Here is a 20,102-nt window from a genome sequence, read left to right as displayed (position 1 = left end):
CAAGCTTCGTCTAGCCACAACACTTGAAGCATACCACTGAGTTTTTGGAGAATAAAAAGACATCAACAGAGGGAATGAGAACGATTGATGGAGAAGCGGAGGGGGGGGGGGGGGGTTAAGGAGCAGAAGTGCAATGGTGACATCAGAAGAGCTGAGAATGAGATGCCAAATATGGGAACTGACTAGGAACACTCTGCATGGATGCGGTTTAGCACCGCAGATCTGGGCTTTAACCCTTTCATGATACGAGTCTTCTGCCTCGTACACTGCACTGCATTGCTGGCCCTTTTTCGGTCCTGATTGAGTTAAAAGCATAAGATCGGGAGCCAAGCATCACTTGAATGCATCCAGACTGCAATTTTGTTACATTTGTCTCCGATCCGAGTGCGGATAATGTACAAAAATTCATTCGACAGACGGGGAAAATTTCAGCATAATGGTTTCATATGCAGCATTCGACAAAACCAGTCATTTTGGTGGCAAACAGTACAAAACCATTAAAGATAAATGGGTGGGGGCAGTAACTCCATTGTGCTGGCTCCTCTTCAAAGCCGCATTATGCAAAATGTCACTATACAATATGGGTTTCAGGGTTATTAGCTGTTTGCACAAAATGACGTACGCTATTATGTGTTGGGAACATGATATAGAGTTAAAATGGGCATCGCATCCAAAACAGTTACTGATCGGGGGGATATAAAAGCTGGGTTATTGCCAATGCCTGGATGGGACCATTGTTCATGAATGTACAATAATGATGCTAAATGTGAGTTCCATCAATCTAGAATATTGTAATTTAAACGTTTTCTAAGCAAGAATAATACAGAACAAAACCATACTACTGTCAGATAGTCACTGAAGGCATCAACTGGCCATGGGCTTATTGCCCTAGTTGATACAGGCATATAACTGATTAAAAAAAGTGTTGCAGCTTGTTGGCTGGAGCTTGACTAAAGGCTGCCATAAACACAAGAAAATAAGTCATCTCAATGTGTATGGGGGGGGGGGGGGGTCACCCGACTGTCCCCTGACTGTCCCCTGACTGATGATATTGGCTAAGAGAAGGATCGGGCAAGTTGTATGTCATCTGCCGGATCCTTTTTTGATCTGAAAGATAAACCATCACAGAGGAGTCTGGTAGTGGCTAATCCTTCCTCTCCATTAAGATATAGAGCATCAATCACACAAGGGTACGTTTACACAATTGACATTACGCAAAAATTTTAGGGGCATTGCATTTTGTATTGGTTTCAAAGGGGATTCCGCATGGTTGTGCAGGCTGGGAATTTTCCTTCTCGGAAAGTCCGCCATTATTCTGCGCAAAAAGCTAAAAAAATTTACCATTGGAAAAACCAAAACAGAAAGGCTATGTTAACATAGTGGAATGACCGCATGGAGACATTCCACCGATAGCGGAGCCCCGGCAGAACATGCTGGCACTAGGACTGATTGGAAATGCGCCGTCTCGTAGACAATTCTATTCTTTCTGCGGACTCCCGAATCAGGATTTCTGTGGCAGAAACATCGGCCGCGGAAATTCCGCCGTGTGCATAGGGCAGCAGAATCCCACTGAAATTGATCCTATTGTAAAAGGCTGCTGTGGAATGTCCATACTGAATCCTTTTGCGGAATTCCACACGGAAATTGTATCATGTGAACAATTCCACTTGGAGAGTACATTGTGTGAACCTACACTTAGTCTATGGAGGGATCAGGAGAGGTAGCTGTCAGCAAACATTTGGCCAACAGCTATTGCATGTGTATGACCACCTTTACAGTAGTTCAAACATCCTTTATTTACTGAATGGGATTTCAAGGTAAAAACACTTATACTTATACAAATGGGCATAATATATGAGAGAATTCGCTTTATGACTAAAGCCCAACTCATCAGTGACTTTGAAGATGGTGGTGGAAAAATGAGCTTTAGGGGGTCCTTCCATAGCTTGCTTTCATAGCAATATACTGTTATTTTTAAGGCCGAAAAAAGACATACAATGCATTCGGAAAGCTTTTAGACCCTTTTTGTTATGTTGCTCCTTGTGCTTGGTACTGGGGCGTTTTGGCCTGCCTGGCCACCTGCCACTTCACCAGGACCACTCTTGTGGCAGCGACCTGGTGTCTCCCCTGCAGCTGAAGTCCAGTTTCTGGATCCTGAAGCGAGATACAGGGTGAAAACCAGGGAAACACTTAGACTCTTAAAGGGGTACTCTGCCCCTAGATATGAAAGGATAGGGGATAAGATTTCCGATCGCGGGGGTCCTGCTGCTGGGAAATCCCACGATCTCCCTGCTGCACCCAGCATTCCTTTAGAGCGTTGGGTGCAGCACCGGAGGCTCGTGACGTCACGGCTGTGCCCCGCTCGTGACGTCACAGCCACGTCCCCTCAATGCAAGTCTATGGGAGGGGGCGTGACGGCCGTCACGCCCCCTCCCATAGACTTGCATTGAGGGGGCATGGCCGTGATGTTACCATTCCATCATATGCACTAACATATGGAACACACTTTCAGCCAAGTGCATGTCTACGAAAATCCATTTACTCTTACCGCGCGCATGCGTGAGTCATAGCGTCCTTAGTTACACTGCTCCCTATGGTAAGAATTGGACCCTGAGTTACACTTCACTTGCTGCCTCCCTTCTTATACACGTGCGCGCTATCTCCACTGAACCTCCGCTATTAAGGCCCGCCGACGGCTGGCTCTGTGCTGGTCACAGAATGAATTACCTTCCCGCTAAACGCTTCCCGCTTGCACGGCGCTAGGTGCCGATCAGGTAAGGGATATGGAGACATGATATAATACTACTTTGCATGCTGTTTTACATATTAAATTTGCTAATGACCGGTGGCAATGCTTTGAACAATGTTTGCACAGTACGTCACTCTCCTGTGTTTCCGGCAGGAGAGCTAATGTCAGTCATTCGATCCTTAGCGCCCTCTTAGCTTTATAAGCACACTGTTTTTACTGCATGTACATGCCATTGTAACATTGATAAAGAGGCTAGTGAGGCCTCGAAACGCGTTTGTTTGCTTGGCACTTCAATAAATGGACTACTTTTCTACATATCACGTATTGTGACTTCATCTGACGGATTGCGTCGAGACCCCGTGGATTTTCTTTTTTACCTATCCATTTGACGCTTCTTCATTCGGCGGAGGTTTCCTGACTGCTGAGACCCGGGTGGCTGCACCGACACTACACGCTGTCATGGGTGGTTGTGTCTGGCACACCACCACAAAAGGTGAGCGAGATTGCCCCTATCCTCCAACCAGTAGTTAAAGGGGTTATCCAGGAAAAAAACTTTTTTTTAAATATCAACTGACTTCAGAAAGTTAAACAGATTTGTAAATTACTTCTATTAAAAAATGTTAATCCTTTTAGTACTTATGAGCTGCTGAAGTTGAGTTGTTCTTTTCTGTCTAAGTGCTCTCTGATGACACCTATCTCAGGAACTGTCCAGAGTAGAAGCAAATCCCTATAGCAAACCTCTTCTACTCTGTGCGATTCCCGAGAAAAGCAGAGATGTCAGCAGAGAGCACTGTAGCCAAACAGAAAATAACAGCTCAACTTCAGCAGCTGATAATTATTGGAAGGATTAAGATTTTTTAATAGAAGTAATTTACAAATCTGTTTAACTTTCTGGAGCCAGTTGATATGTAAAAATAAATCTTTTCCTGAAATACCCCTTTATGGGTACATCCATATCTCCCATGAGAAGCTCTGCTGTGTTTCTTTAACAGACACGTTTATCCATGAGTTTTTTTTTTTTTTATAATTTGAATGCATGGCCACAACATAACAAAATGTGAAAAAGTGAAAGGGTCTAAAGATTTTCTGAATGCATTGTATGTCAATCCAGTTAAGCCTATTGTCCTGCAAGGTTAATCCAGAAGTCAATATTCCTCAATTTAGGGAAAGAAATCCCTTTTTGACTCCAAAAATCGAAATCAGAATAAGTCCTTGGATCAAAGACCCTTTCAGTGATGCCTGCGAAACGGACATCGTCCCGTCTCTTCTCTCCCTCCCAACATGTACTTTCACCTCTTTCGGGAATAAAGTGGATTAAGCATGAACTACGAGTGCCGTGAGTCTCTTCAAGCTACACACAAGTTGGTACGATTCTGTCTCTATACTATGTCACAGAGCACCGGACTGTTCTATGCGATAAACTGTGGATTGATGCATTAGTGAGCAGAGTTAAAGTGTACCTGTCATCAACAAAAACTTTTTATATAATGTAGATAATACCATTACATGTATATTTGTAATATAAATTGGTTAAAAAATGTGTATATTTTTGTCCCTGCAGCTATTGTATGTGTGTCTCTATGAGGAGTCCAAATACAGGAAGTGGGGGTGGACAAGCAGGGCTCTGTGCAATAAGAAAAAGCAGGACAGTGTGCACTGAGGCTCTATAACATGCTCCTGGCTCATACATCAGGATGATTGACTACCAGAAACCTGCACAGATCCCTGCTTGTCCTACCCTCACTTCCTGTTTTTGGACTCCTCATAGAGACACACAGACAATAGCTGCAGGGACAGCACTTTTTCACCCAAAAATATACACAATTGTTAACCAATGTATATTACAAATATACATATAATGGTATTATCTACATTATATAAAAAGTTTTTGTTGACGACAGGTACACTTTAAAGCAAGGTTGTTATAGTGTGGATGGGGCAGCAGTGCCGACTGTGCTTTCTTGACTAAGTTTTATCAAAGTAAAGGGGGACTATATGAAAAATGTTTGTTATTGGGGGCTACAAGGTTGACAATTCTTTTGATTGTTCTGTGGAACTTGTTGGCCAGATCATGCCAGGTCTGGCCAGGTAAGCAATGTTCCAAAAATGTATGTAGCCCCAGGTACCAGTGGTGTCTGGCCAGCAGTACAATGCAGTGTTACACTTTAGATGACTCTGCTCTGTCCATTCTGCAAACAGTCATCCACCCGCAGAGATCAGTTTCATTTACAGTCCCATCCGGTGAACCACAGATGAAAAGGTAAAAACAAAACAATATGGTGGACAGCTTTACTGCAAGTTCTCCTCCGCACGAGAAAGACAACATCCAAGCTAGCCTCTACGGGACTCACCTCGAATTATATAAACCTGTCCACCTATCAAGTGTTTTAGACAACAGAACAGTCCATCTGACAACAGAGGGTGGAGAGCAGAAAAAGAAATAATGACAATAGTTGGGTGAGAGAGGGTAAAAGGTTAAAGTGCAACCATTTCAGTACCAGAGGTCATGCATTTCCATGACATGACTTCCTCGGCCTTGAAAGAGTATACAGGAACACATTTTTGTAATTTGAAGTGGAACAGAATAGAAGTAGAAGAACATTTTAGGGACACAACCAACAATAGTGAATTAGCATTAGCAATGGAATTATCACTGGCACCAAGTGTTTATCTCATCTTCCATTACAAGCACAAGGTTTCCAATACTATTATTACAAGAACTTTTTGGGTGTACACAAATAAAGACAGAGAGAGGTCCATAGACATTAGAGGAAAGTTGATGAATGCCTAAGTAAGTACATTGCTAGGAGAACAAATAAAAGATGGTTACCAGCTTTAAAACTTTATTGGCCATTTTTGCTCAATAAAAGTGAAATTTTCAAAACAAACTCCTGTTAACTTACCGAGAACAAAAGGATCGGAAAGTTGAAACTCAACATGCCCAATCCTTCTCTCCCCAAACATATGGCATTGGCAGAAAGTTGGGAGGTCATCATATGCATTAGATGGCCAGCTAGTCTCACCACATTGTCATGTTCAGCTAACTACAGGGTGGGCCATTTATATGCTGGATACACCTTAATAAAATGGGAACAGTTGGTGATATTAACTTCCTGTTTGTGGGACATTAATATATGTGAGGGGGGAAACTTTTCAAGATGGGTGGTGACCATGGTGGCCATTTTGAAGTCGGCCATTTTGAATCCAACTTTTTTTTCTCAATAGGAAGAGGATCATGTGACACATCAAACTTATTGGGAATTTTACAAGAAAAACTATGATGTGTTTGGTTTTAACGTAACTTTATTCTTTCATAAGTTATTTACAAGTTTCTGACCACTTATAAAATGTGTTCAATGTGCTGCCCATTGTTTTGGATTGTCAATGCAACCCTCTTCTCCCATTCTTCACACACTGATAGCAACACCGCAGGAGAAATGCTAGCACAGGCTTCCAGTATCCGTATATACTGCTATATACTACTATATACACTGCAGGAGAAATGCTAGCACAGGCTTCCAGTATCCGTATATACTGCTATATACTACTATATACACCACAGGAGAAATGCTAGCACAGGCTTCCAGTATCTCTATACACTGCTATATACTACTATATACACCGCAGGAGAAATGCTAGCACAGGCTTCCAGTATCCGTATACACTGCTATATACTACTATATACACCACAGGAGAAATGCTAGCACAGGCTTCCAGTATCTCTATACACTGCTATATACTACTATATACACCGCAGGAGAAATGCTAGCACAAGCTTCCAGTATCCGTATACACTGCTATATACTACTATATACACCGCAGGAATAATGCTAGCACAGGCTTCCAGTATCCGTAGTTTTAGGTGCTGCAGAATGGGAAAAACAAAAATTGGAACAGGACCCTCAGTTTACGCAGAAGATTTTGTTCAGTCATGAGGTAAACTTTTATGTGAATGGTGAAGTTAACAAACAAAACCACGGCTATTGGTCTGACACTAACCCACATTGGATAGATCCCTCCAAGACTGTTGGAAAACAAAAATTGATGGTGTGGTGTGGTATATGGGGTACAAAGATAGTGGGGCCATTCTTCATCAATGAAAACCTCAAGGCCACTGGATATGCGAAATTGCTACATGATGATGTGTTTCCCTCTTTATGCACTGAAGCTGGCACGTTCCCTGAGTTTTTCCAGCAATATGGTGCACCACCACATTATGGGTGTCAGGTCCGAGCATTCCTAGACGAACAGTTTCCTGGAAAGTGGATTGGTCGCCGTGGGCCAGTTGAATGGCCCCCAAGGTCTCCCGATCTGACCCCCTTAGACTTTTATCTTTGGGGTCATCTGAAGGCAATTGTCTATGCTGTGAAGATACGAGATGTGCAGCGCCTGAAACTACGGATACTGGAAGCCTGTGCTAGCATTTCTCCTGCGGTGTTGCTATCAGTGTGTGAAGAGTGGGAGAAGAGGGTTGCATGTGCAACATGACCCTCTTCCTATTGAAAAAACAATAGACTTCAAAATGGCCGCCATGGTCACCACCCATCTTGAAAAGTTTCCCCCCTCACATATACTAATGAGCCACAAACAGGAAGATGATATAACCAACCATTCCCATTTTATTAAGGTGTATCCATATAAATGGCCCACCTACTATAACATACTTATGGCCAGATTTCGCCATCAAGAATGATTCATTGTGGGGCTACAGTTTTCAAGTTTGACCAACTTTAATCTAATGTCTATCAGGACCTAAACATTAAGTATTTACAACTATATAATGACCGACTTATGGACCCACAGAGAAAGTTTTATGTACGGGCTGGGATCACTCTGGCGCAATACCAGTTTTTTATTTTATTTTGTTAATGTCAGTTTTAGATTTTATTTATTTATGTATGTGTTTATATATTTTTTAAAAAGCTCAATAGTGAAAAGGATTTACTATTCATCAAATTATTTTATTTTGTTAAACTCTATTTATTTACATATCTACGCATTTATGTAGTTATTTCTACCAAAGTTCAATACTCAAAATAATTTACTACTGATCAACCTAAAGTATAGTCTAAGCCATAGGTTGTCAACCTGTGTTACCTGTTCCCTATGGGGTACACAAGATGTCTCTGGGGGGTACTTGCACAGTGCTAATGCTGTACATCTTAAAGGTGCGGCACAGTGTATGATCACAGCTTGAGAGATCTTTGATGTCATTTGAGGAATATATATGTTGAGAAAATCTATAAATGACATCGAAATCCCCCCGACCCTATGATCATACACTGTGCGGCACATTAAAAGCCCAGCATGAAGACAGAGAGAGAGTGCAAGTGCAGATACTCCCTGGGTTACATGTGCAACAGATCGAGAACGTAAGGTTTAGCCACTTAAATTTTTTTGTGCTATAAACATTGAGATGTAACTTAATCTTGCATTTTTATATGTCTTTATTTTGTGGTACCACAATGTGGCTGGCAAATATAAGTAAAATATAAATATTTGTGATGTTTAGTAATTTTTTATTCTGTACTTGTTTTGCATATATATATATATATATATATATATATAAAATTATTATTTATTTAATTATTTGACATGTCTGTGCATAGTTTGCTAGTCTGGCATCTATTTGGGCATACCAAAGGCCTTGGCTGTGACTATAAGGCCTCGTTCACACGGCAGAATTTCCAAGCAGAATCCGGAGGAAAAATCACGATCAGAAATTCCATTGTGCCAGCGCCTGCAGAATGTCCGCCCGGAAATTATCCGGGCTAACAATCTGCCAAGTCCCACATCATAAAATGTACTGAAGTATTTTATTTTATGCATTTATTTTTTTTTAATTGCTAACATAAAATACGCCAGATGAAATTACGCACATATAACCCATTTTATAATGTGTCAACTTACCCTAAGGGTGTGTTTACACATTAGAACATTTCCTGGTGCATTTTATTTTCCAGGCGAAATTTTCCGATGTGTGAACATACCAAGGCTGGGTTTGCAAGTAGTATTTTGGACAGTATTTTTAGCCAAAACCAGGATAGGGTCTAAACATTAAAAGGTGAAAATCATTCCAATATAGTTTTCTTCTGTTTGGCTAAAAATACTGACCTTAAAGGGGTACTCCGTCCCTAGATATCTTATCCTCTATCCAAAGTATAGGGACTAAGATGTCTGATCACGGGGGTCCTGCAGCTGGGGACCCCTTCACGATCTCCCTGATGTATCCGGTGTTTGTTTAGAGCGTCGGGTGCCGCGCCGGTGGCTCGTGACGTCACGGCCACGCCCCCCCCCCTATAGACTCGCATTGAGGGGAGCGTGGCCGTGACCTCACGAGCCTCCGGCCCAAATCACCACTCATCCGGCAAGGAAAAAAGTTTGCTCTATGCATCGGACGTTTGGGGTGCCGCAGCCAAGATCGCGGGGGTCCCCAGCGGTGGGACCTCCGCGGTCAGACATCTTATCCCCTATCCTTTGGATAGGGAATAAGAAGTCTAGGGGCAGAGTACCCCTTTAATACTACTAGTATCATTACATATCCTAGTAAGTTTGCAATCTAAATTTCCCGAATTGGCTGAACATCATTTTTTTTTCTTTTTTTTTTAGTAATTTGGTTAAAAAGTTACTTTATTATTGGAAAAAAAGCATTTAAATCTAGTGGCACGAGCATGCAAACAAGGAACAAGATTTCACATATTTCTCAATAACTTATGAGACAACGAAGGAGATCAGGATCACAGATAAAGTATGTAGATAAGATGAAACAGAAGTCACAACATAGGGTTAATAGGACTAGACCAAAGAAAATAAAAATGAAATAGGACCAAGGCATTTTATATATCTTCATCATGAAAAATAATAATAATAGGTATAAAATGTAAGGAAAAAAAAGGGAGGAAAAGGGGTATTTCGGCTTTATACATCTTATCCCCTATCCTGCGGATAGGGGATAAGATGTATAAAGCCGGAATACCTCTTTAAATATAGAAAAAAAATCATTAATTAATATAATAATGTCAGAAAATTAAACATTCTCTGAGAAATTTTAATATAATTTTTTTTTAATAATATCAAAAAATTAAACGTTCTATGCACCTAAAATACAATAAGGACTGAAATATTTTTGAAGAGAAGCTTGTGACTTTTATTTGATGAAGATATGAAGGGTACAGTGGCTGAATGTTATCCCCATAGCAGTAAAACTCATTAAGAAGGAGAACACAGAGCGGCATTTCACTCACTGGGAGGTCTGTTGGCTGACAGGTTTTTGAAGTGGCTTCCTTTTATCACTTCTGCGGAGAGTCTGCCAGTGGTGGCATTATAAAGCAGGCCGATGAGGATTTCAGGAGCCGCTCCGTGGACCAGAGATTGACAGGAGGATGTGCTCTCTGTGCATGACACTTCTGACATACTCATCTGGGAATCACAGCCCTGGAAAGACAAATAAATCATATTGTAGGTCTTTGTGCCGAACAAACATAATGCTGCGTGACACACACTGGGACGGAGAAGGATAACGGAGAGGACTCTGTGCCAGGACTATCAAAAACATGATACCGATATTCAAGACAGTGGGGGGTAGTAATACTGGCACAACGTATATATGGCACACCAATATCAATATCTACCCCTGGATGTGGCTTCTTCCCGTGTGTCCCATGAGAGGCCTTTTGGCAGCCACATTGACAGCCGGCAGCCATTATGGATCGTGGAAGATTAGAAACATATGTGAAAGCTAATTTTTCAGATATAAGCCCCAGGCCACACACCACTGCTGTGTTCTCATCCTAGAGGTACAGATGATGTCCCTTATTGTTCCATAGAACGGTGCCGTGCTATTTGTACCGATAAAATTAAGAGTTATGATATGAGAGGTTAAATATTGTGAAAAGCTTCCATCTTGAATCTAAATTATTTCATGTAATTCCACTATGTCATAGAAAGTGTGTCTGAGAAAAACAAATGCCATACAGGGTGGAATGTCTGCCGTAAACAAAAGGAGGGAGATTCATCAAAACCCGTCCAGAGGAAAAGCTGCTGAGTTGCCCATAGCAACCAATCAGATCACTTCTTTCATTTTTCAAAGGCCTTTTTAAAAATGAAAGAAGCGATCTGATTGGTTGCTATGGGAAACTTTTCCTCTGGACAGGTTTTGATAAATCTCCCCCAAGGTGATTAGAAGACAAATATAAGACAATACATGCTCTATCTGGACTGTGATAATTTGGGTATTAAAGGAAAACTGTGAGCTTTCTCCCCCCGCACTAACCAGCGGTACTGGCTGGTAATGCCAGGGACGTGCCCGGATCCGCCGCGCTGTTCGGCCGTAATCTTCTATTTTCGGAATATGCAAATGAGGTCTAATTGGCACTCGGACGTCAGTGCCGCCTGTCGCAGCGCTGCTCAGCTGATCAATATTCCTCCCCTCCCTCTGCCTTTCCCTCTTTTCCATGCTCTGTAATGAAGAGGGAGGTGAGGAATATTGATGAGCTGGGTGGCGCTGCGGCAGGCGGCACTGACATCAGAGTGCCAGTTAGCCCCTCATTTGCATATACTGAAAATAGAAGATTATGGCCGAATGGCGCGGCGGATCCGGGCACGGTAAGGGTTAAACTGAACAGTGCGGGGGGAGAAAGCTGACAGTTTTCCTTTAAAATAAGAGAACCATGTTGGACAAGTCTCAAATGTCAGAATTATATTGTGGAAACGTTTGATTGGGAAACCCCTTTGTCTTAGCAATGAGGGTCGTCCCATAGACTTGCCCCCTCAGTGCAAGTCTATGGGAGAGGGCGTGACGGCTGTCACGCCCCCTCTCATAGACTTGCATTGAGGGGGGGCGGGCCGTGATGTCATGAGGGGGCGGGGCTATGATGTCACAAGCTCCCGGCTACAGCGTTCGGAACAGTTTGTTCTAAACGCTGAGCAGCAGAGTACCCCTTTAACCCCTTAAGGACTCAGGATTTTTCAGTTTTTGCACTTTCGTTTTTTCCTCCTTACCTTTTAAAAATCATAACCCTTTCAATGTTCCACCTAAAAATCCATATTATGGCTTATTTTTTGCATCGCCAATTCTACTTTGCAGTGACATTAGTCATTTTACCCAAAAATGCACGGTGAAACGGAAAATAAAATAATTGTGTGACAAAATCGAAGAAAAAACGCCATTTTGTAATTTTGGGGGCTTCCGTTTCTACGCAGTGCATATTTCGGTAAAAATTACACCTTATCATTATTCTGTAGGTCCATAGGGTTAAAATGATACCCTACTTATATAGGTTTGATTTTGTCGTACTTCTGGAAAAAATCATAACTACATGCAGGAAAATTTATACGTTTAAAAATGTCATCTTCTGACCCCTATAACTTTTTTATTTTTCCACGTACAGAGCGGTATGAGGACTCATTTTTTGCGCCGTGATCTGAAGTTTTTATCGATATGATTTTTGTTTTGATCGGACTTTTTGATCACTTTTTATTCATTTTTTAATGGTATAAAAAGTGACCAAAAATGCGCTTTTTTTTACTTTGGAATTTTTTTCCGCGTACGCCATTGACCGTGAGGTTTAATTAATGATATATTTTTATAGTTCGGACATTTATGCACGCGGCAATACCACATATGTTTATTTTTTTTTTTTTTTAACACTGTTTTATTTTTTTTATGGGAAAAGGGGGGTGATTAAAATTCAAATGATTTTTATTAGGGAAGGGGTTAAATGACCTTTATTAACACTTTTTTTTAACTTTTTTTTGCAGTGTTATAGGTCCCATAGGGACCTATAACACTGCACACACTGATCTCTCATCCTGATCACAGGCGTATATTAACACGCCTGTGATCAGTGTTATCGGCGCTTGACTGCTCCTGCCTGGATCTTAGGCACGGAGCAGTCATTCGCCGATCGGACACCGAGGAGGCAGGTAAGGGCCCTCCCGGTGTGCTGTAAGCTGTTCGGGACGCCGCGATTTCACCGCGGCGGTCCCGAACAGCCCGACTGATCAGCCGGGTCACTTTCACTTTAGAAGCGGCGGTCAGCTTTGACCGCCGCTTCTAAAGGGTTAATACCGCACATCGTCGCGATCGGCGATGTGTGGTATTAGCCGCGGGTCCCGGCCGTTGATGAGCGCCAGGACCGACGCGATATGATGCGGGATCGCGGCGTGATCCTGCTTCATATGGCGGGAGCCGGCGCAGGATGTAAATATACGTCCTGCGTCGTTAAGGGGTTAAGATGGCTGAAAAGGTAATTCATAATTATTATACTGGATTAAAGACAAGGACGCTTAATGATTGTACAGGTGATTCTAGTAGCCCTATTATAGTCACATGGAGGGGAATTCATCAAGCCATTTAGAACCTTTTTTTTTGGTAAAAAATTGTCACACAAAAAGTCTCCCATGCGACTTTTGTGAGACTTTTGCTTTTGATCATATTTGAAAGTGAACCACCATTTGCAGTGCTTTAGACTAGTTTTATGCAGTGGGCACTGATTCATTATGTGCGACTTTTCTCAAACAGTCGCAAAAAAGTCGCAGCGGCCGTCTTTTAGACACAAACCCACACTCATTTACTTCAGCCCTGTAAAGCAGTCAAAACGGGTACCATGGGCATAGGTGCCGGTAAATTCATCAAGTGGCGTGCAACTTTTGATGAATTTGGCGCAGGAAGGTAACATCAAGGACTTTTCTGCTCTAAAAGAATACACATACTAGGCAACAATTGATGAATTCCCCTCATAACTTTTATATTTATATACCAATTATAGTGAATTAATGATCAGCTGTCATGTCATGTGACTAGACCCTGATCTCCATCCACCCATTCATCATTGGATGACATTATATTTGTTTGGGTGGGTGCTTAAAGGAAAGATCCAGCGAAACTCAACTTATCCCCTATCCATATCCTCTCAGTGAGGAGTGTGTGTCGTCGGCTGCATTCATTTATATAGGAGAGCTGATGATGCCCAAGATCTGTATTCGGGTCTTTTCGGCGCTCCCATAGGAATGAATGAATCCTGTGGATAGGGGATAAGTTATTTTTCGCCGGAGATCTCCTTTAAGATAAGAAACAAGCTAAAAGCATGTGTAGGGAGACACAGGGGAGGCATCACAGAAGGACACACAGCTAGAAAGAAGCTACCTGAAGGGGCAGAGCCATGAAAAGCCAGCAGGAAAATATTTTCCCAAAGTCCTTTCTTCTCTGATGACCAGTTATGACTATAGGTGTTTGCATGGACCCCAGGCAGCTATCTTTCCTTTATCCAAAAGTGCAACTATGCATCCTCTCACAGGTTTCTTATTTGATTAAGGTTACAGATACACAGGTTTCTTATTTGATTAAAGGAGAACCCCTGACCATAAAAATTGTCCCCCATAGTGTCGGCAGTAAAAAAATAAAGATGTACATACCTTCCTCCGCTCCCCCGGGGCCTCTGGTAACCGTCTCTGGTCTCCGCCGCAATCCACTTCCTGGTTGCCGGTGGTCGGATAAATCAGCCAATCACCAGCCGCAGCACAGTCCGACTCGGCCGGCGATAGGCTGAGCGGCAGTGTGACGTTTTCGGCCCCGGCCGCAGATGCCGATGTAGTGAAGAATTTTGTGTCCTGAAGCGTTTTCACACTACCGCTCAGCCTATCGCCGGCCGAGTCGGACTGCGCTGCGGCTGGTGATTGGCTGATTCATCCGACCACCGGCAACCAAGAAGTGGATTGCGGCGGAGACCGAGCCGGTTACCGGAGGCCCCGGGGGAGCGGAGGAAGGTATGTACATCTTTATTTTTTTTACTGCCGGCACTATGGGGGACAATTTTTATGGTCTGGAGTTCTCCTTTAAGTTACCTCATTTATATTGTGGATGGAATTATATAAAGTAGATGAGTAGAACTGGCTTTCTTTCATCTCCATGTAGAGATTGTAAATTTAGGATACGGGTCACTCCTCCTTCTACTGCAGATGAAGGGGGCGTGTCCTATCCATATTTATGCATTCAAGTAGTCTATGGATCTTTCTCTTCTCCACCACATATTATAATTTCCGAAGTAATTAATCATAACTTCCTTTTAGTATATTTAGAGTTTAGATGCCCATTCCATATGATTTGATGGAGGTTTTCTTCTCAGAGTAAAGGTACATTCACACATACAGGATCTCCTGCATATTTTCGCTGTATATTTTCTGCAGATGATGTTGCTACCTATTGAAGTTAATGGTTAGCAAACTCAGCTGCACCAAATATTCAGCAAAAATATGCAGCAGACCCTGTACGTGTGAATGTACCCTAATACCAATATGATATCTGAACTAATCAACTTCTGTGACTAAGTTTGATGTTACTAACTAAACGTATTGATTTAACATCGATTTATATCTGACATTGTGTCATATTCTTTAAATATATTTGTAAATCATGGTGTGTTTATATACTTGTTAAGGTTAATCAATTATAACCAATAAACCTGCATATAATTTTTATAATAACTTTGTTATTATTTTATTATATTCCAAAAGTTACTTCTACCACTACTTCCTAAAACTCATATCTGGGTAAATAGTCAGGCCCAGATAAGGTCAACTGCATTGTGTGTATATATTTGGCAATTCATAACGGTCATAATATTTTTATAATTATTGTTGACCATAATTAATAATTCATAATTGAGTTCTGATATCATTATTATATTATTATTATGACAAAATGGAGGCCTTAGTGAGATGATGTCTCCTACATATTAGGCCTTAGTATCACAGATATTCCCCAACAACGGTGCCCAGAAAAAGAATATCCCAACCCAGTGATGTCACCTTCAATCTATTCTATGTTGTGCCCATGAAGTAGCCGAGACGGAACAACAGTGTCAGCTCAGCTATACAGTGAAGGAAAAAATTATTTGACTGATTTCATACATTCACCCACCAACAAAGAAATTATCAATCTATAATTTTAATGGTCGGTTTAGTTGAACAGCTAGAGGCACAATAACAACAAAAAATCCAGAAAAACGAATTCAAATAAGAAATGATTTGCATTTTCTCAGTGATATAAGTAGTTGATCAATCAGAAAGATTTCTGGCTCCCAGGTGTCTTTTAAACAGGTAACAAGCTGAGATTAGGAGCACTCTCCCCTACATTGTTGTATTCCTATATTCTACAAAACTAACGGTACCCAACCACTTGAACATAGCTACTGCATGTCCTTCTGTGCCAACCTCTGCAGTCCAAGAGAAGATTGGTCAGAAAAGAAGACACGTGCATCATACCAGTCCGAGTAAGGAGCGCAAATCTATGAATTGCATAATGAACAGATTTTTATCAAATCTGTCTATATCATGAGATATTATTGCATAATTGTAGGGCTTCACTTGCTTAAACATAGACTACAGCAATATAGCAGAGATATTTTTTTTTACTGGATCTATGCCCTCCTGTGCCAGAAAAAGACTATCTGGTCCACCTCTTCTGTCCTTATTTTTATCTTAGGATAGCTATATGTTGGTCCCAAGAAGGTTTATATTCACTTTTACAGCATTTTTCTGTGGAATAAACTAAAGTTTTGGACTCTAGTTATCCCCACTCGTTGGTATCCATATGGATTCTACATCAAAGGAGTGACATAACATTTCTTTATTTTGGCAAAGTGGATTTCAAATTCAAAAATGTGCGCCATAGTCCAAAATGTGAACTATGACAAGGATTCCCACTAAAGACAATTTTCCACTACTAATTTACAAAAAATGTTTACGTTCAGTAAAATAATTTATTCTCCCCCAATTAACCTCAGATTGTGTTCTTGCATTTTGTTTCTTGTTAAAACACTTACATTATGCCCCCCCCCTCGCTTCCCCCGCCCCTATAGTAGATTTAAAGGTTTTCAGCATATTCTTCCTTTCCCCTCATATTGTTATGATATGTAAAGGTATCCATCATGGCCAGGTGCTCCCTTTTTCCCTCCAGGTTATAGAAGTTATGGTCTTCAAGTCTTTATTAATAAGGCTTGTTCCTTAAAGGGGTACTCCGCTGCTCAGCTTTGGAACAAAATATTCCGAACGCTTAGAGCCGATGCCGAGAGCTTGTGAAGTCATAGCCCCGCCCCTTCATGATGTCACATCCGCCCCCTCAATGCAAGTCTATGGGAGGGGGCGTGACGGCCGTCACGCCCCCTCCCATAGACTTGCATTGAGGGGGCGGGGCGTGACATCCTGCGGGGGTGGGGCTATGCAGTCATGAGCTCCCGACTCCAGCATTCAGAACAGTTTGTTCCAAACGATGAGCAGCAGAGTACCCCTTTAAACCTGCCGCCAGTTTTTTTAGCCAGTCTTTGGACCTGTTCTAATTTATCCCTATCTTTTTGGGGCCTCGAGAACTGATCCCAGTATTCCATAAGTGGTCTCTAAAGTGGGATCACAATCTTGTCACTTCCCACTGACTATACCTAAACTATACAGCCAAACATTCAACTGGCTGCCCACAGAATCACTGCCCCTATACAGTGGTCCCTCAACATACGATGGTAATTCGTTCCAAACGAGCCATCGTTTGTCGAATCCATCGTATGTTGAGGGATTCGTGCAATGTAAAGTATAGGAAGCTGTACTCACCGGCCCCGCCGCTCGAGATGGTGTCCCCGCCGCTCCCGATGGTGATCCCGGGCCTCCGCTGGGCTATCCTGGTCTTCTCCGGTTCTCTGCTGTCTTCTCCGGCCCTCTTCTGTCTTCTCCGTTCCTCTTCTGTCTTCTGCAAGGCCTCACTGGGCCTGCGTAGCGACGTCATTACGCCGCTGCGTACGCCATTCCTATTGGATGGCGTACGCAACAGCGTATTGACGTCATCGGAGAGGGGCGAGAAGACACCGGAAGACCAGCGCTGGACCTGGAGGGCACCCCGGAGCATCGTGGAGGGGTAAGTAATACTTACCGCACCACACGGGAAACATTAAGCTGCTATCCGGCAGCAGCTTAAGCATTTGGCGCTGCCGGATAGCACTTAATGCGATGGCCCCGACATAAAAAAGCATTGTATGTCGATGCTGACATCGACATGCGATGGCCTCTGAGAGGCCATCGTATGTCGATTTCATCATATGTCGGGGCCATCGTAGGTCGGGTGGACACTGTATCTTCTTCTTCTGAAGTCTTTACTAACACAGATAGTCAGGCAGAGGACTCTTTCTCCCCCAGTGCATTTTTTTTTACACATGGAAACATCAATCTGCAGTTTTCATTGTTCTGACCATTTATCTAGTAAAGCTAAATCATTTTCCATATCACAGACACAACTGTATGAACATCAACCCTATTGCAAATGTATGTGTCATCAGCAAACAGGCAAACCTTATCAACCAAACCTTCTCCAATGTCACTTAAAAAAAAGAATAGGACCCAGAACAGACCCTTGTGGTCACCACTTGTAACCAGTCTCTGCTCAGAATACACCATTAACAACCACCCTCTGATATATATTCTTCAGCCAACGGCAAATACATTGAAATATCCAACGATCTGTAGTCTAAGATTAGCGCCAGAGACGATCCACTAGGTAGGCCTCAGAAAACCCCAGATTTGTTGTGCACCAAGACAGTTCCGGGAACTCACAAATGATATTACATATAGGGTTATCATAAAGGGGTACTCCAGTGGAATAAAAGTGCCAGAAAGTTATACAGATTTGTAAATTACTTTTACTTAAAAATCCTAATACTCCCAGTACTTGTCAGCTCCAGAGGAAGTTGTGTAGTTCTTTTCTGTCTGACCACAGGGCTCTCTACTGACCCCTCTGTCCATGTCAGGAACTGTCCAAAGTAGTGGAGGTTTGCTATAGAGATTCGCTTCTGTCCTGGACAGTTCCTGACACGGCCAGAGGTGTCAGCAGAGAGCACTGTGGTCACACTGGAAATAACTACACAACTTCTTTGGAGCAGACAGCAGCTGATAAGTACTGGAAGGATTAAGATTTTTACATAGCAATAATTTACAAATCTGTATAACTTTCTGGCACCAGTTGATTTGAAAACCTTTTTCATTCCTCTGGAGTATCCTTTTAAATCTGCCTATAAATCACAATATATTTTGTCTAAACATAAACCTTCACTTTCTGGAATACATTCTATAATAATACAGTATGGATAATTTCTACTCGTAAGTAGAAGTAGTAGCAAAATAGAAATTCCAAACAAGTGGTGTTTGTCGATCACCTGACATTATGTTAGACAGGTAGAACAGAGGAGGTGTCAGTCAGAGCCGTTGTATAATGACTCCATACATGCGCTTTCCCTGGACGGCCGAGATCACAATTCCTGACGTTGTGTTCCTTGGCAACAATCATTAGCACATCGGAGATGGATATTTTCTTACTGTCAACTGTTTCCGTACGGAGGTAGAACTTGTTCAGGTCATGTTCATGGCTCATATAGGGCAGCGATTAATATCTTTGCTTAGAAAAGTCGCACAAAAAGTCGCACGTAAGACTTTTTGTGCAACCTTTTTTTTACTTTCATTTTCCCAGGCACGGTGGGACGAGCGGATAGGAGAAGTACAGGAGGGGGACAAGCTTGTCACCTGCCTGCACATTTCCCACCCAAGCAACCCAAGCATGTAAGGACATGCTAGGAATTGTAGTTGTGCGGCACGGGGGGAGTGTGTTAGATGGGTGGGCGGATGACAAGCTGGGAGTTGTAGTCATGCAGTGGGGGCAGGTGACAAGCTTGTCACCCGCTTGCACATCTCCCCCCAGCCTTTCTGCATGACTACAGCTCCCATTATGTCCTTACTGTAAGGGCATGCTGGAAGTTGTAGTGATGCGGTACGGTGTGGGCGGGAAATGTGCGGGTGGGTTAATTTAAATGTACTAACCTATTTTCCTTGTTTTTTTTCCTTTCTCATTTCAGATCCATGTATCTTGTGGATCCAGTGTTTTTTTTTTTTTTGTGTAATATTAATAAAATGGTTATTGTAGGGGAGTGTTTTTTTGGAATAAAAGTTTTTTAAATTTTTATTTACTCTACAGGCTTAGTAGTGGAAGCTGTCTTATAGACAGAATCCATTACGTCCCCTGACGAAGCGCATTGGCGTGAAACGTGCGTTGGGGTAGGTGCAGGTAACTACATGGCTCGGTTGTGGTAATATACATCTGTCATTGTTTCTGACTGCTGTTGTATTTGTACTCAATCCATTTAACTTCATTGCATAAGTTTGCATCTCTTCATATGAGTCCCTTGTTTATACAACATTTGTCAGTGTTCTCTTTATTTAAATACCCCTCACCTTGAGCCTGTATGTTTCTGCCTTTTCTTCCAGCTGTGTACACTGTGCTTTTTAATTGCTATGATGCATTTTTTTTATATGATTTTCAATA

At 42.1% G+C, this 20,102-nt stretch overlaps 1 protein-coding gene across 3 annotated transcripts in view; it reads right to left on the bottom strand.

The window, feature by feature from the left end:
- SYT14 (synaptotagmin 14) overlaps positions 1–20,102 on the bottom strand; it is a 180,257-nt gene that overhangs the window by 5,198 nt on the left and 154,957 nt on the right. For 2 of the 3 annotated variants that reach the window (XM_056568204.1, XM_056568202.1), the window contains 2 exons: positions 9,994–10,183; positions 5,101–5,157 (listed from right to left, as the gene is read on the bottom strand). In XM_056568204.1, coding sequence (XP_056424179.1) covers positions 5,101–5,157; positions 9,994–10,183 — 247 coding nt within the window. The remainder of the gene's footprint in view (positions 1–5,100; positions 5,158–9,993; positions 10,184–20,102) is intronic. The other variant, XM_056568203.1, reaches the window with a different exon arrangement.

The sequence above is a fragment of the Hyla sarda genome, chromosome 3 (genome assembly GCF_029499605.1).
Source record: "Hyla sarda isolate aHylSar1 chromosome 3, aHylSar1.hap1, whole genome shotgun sequence".
NCBI classification, from domain to species: Eukaryota; Metazoa; Chordata; class Amphibia; order Anura; family Hylidae; genus Hyla; species Hyla sarda.
The sequence above is the reverse complement of the archived record's forward strand: the minus strand, read 5'-3'. Positions and strand labels throughout refer to the sequence as shown.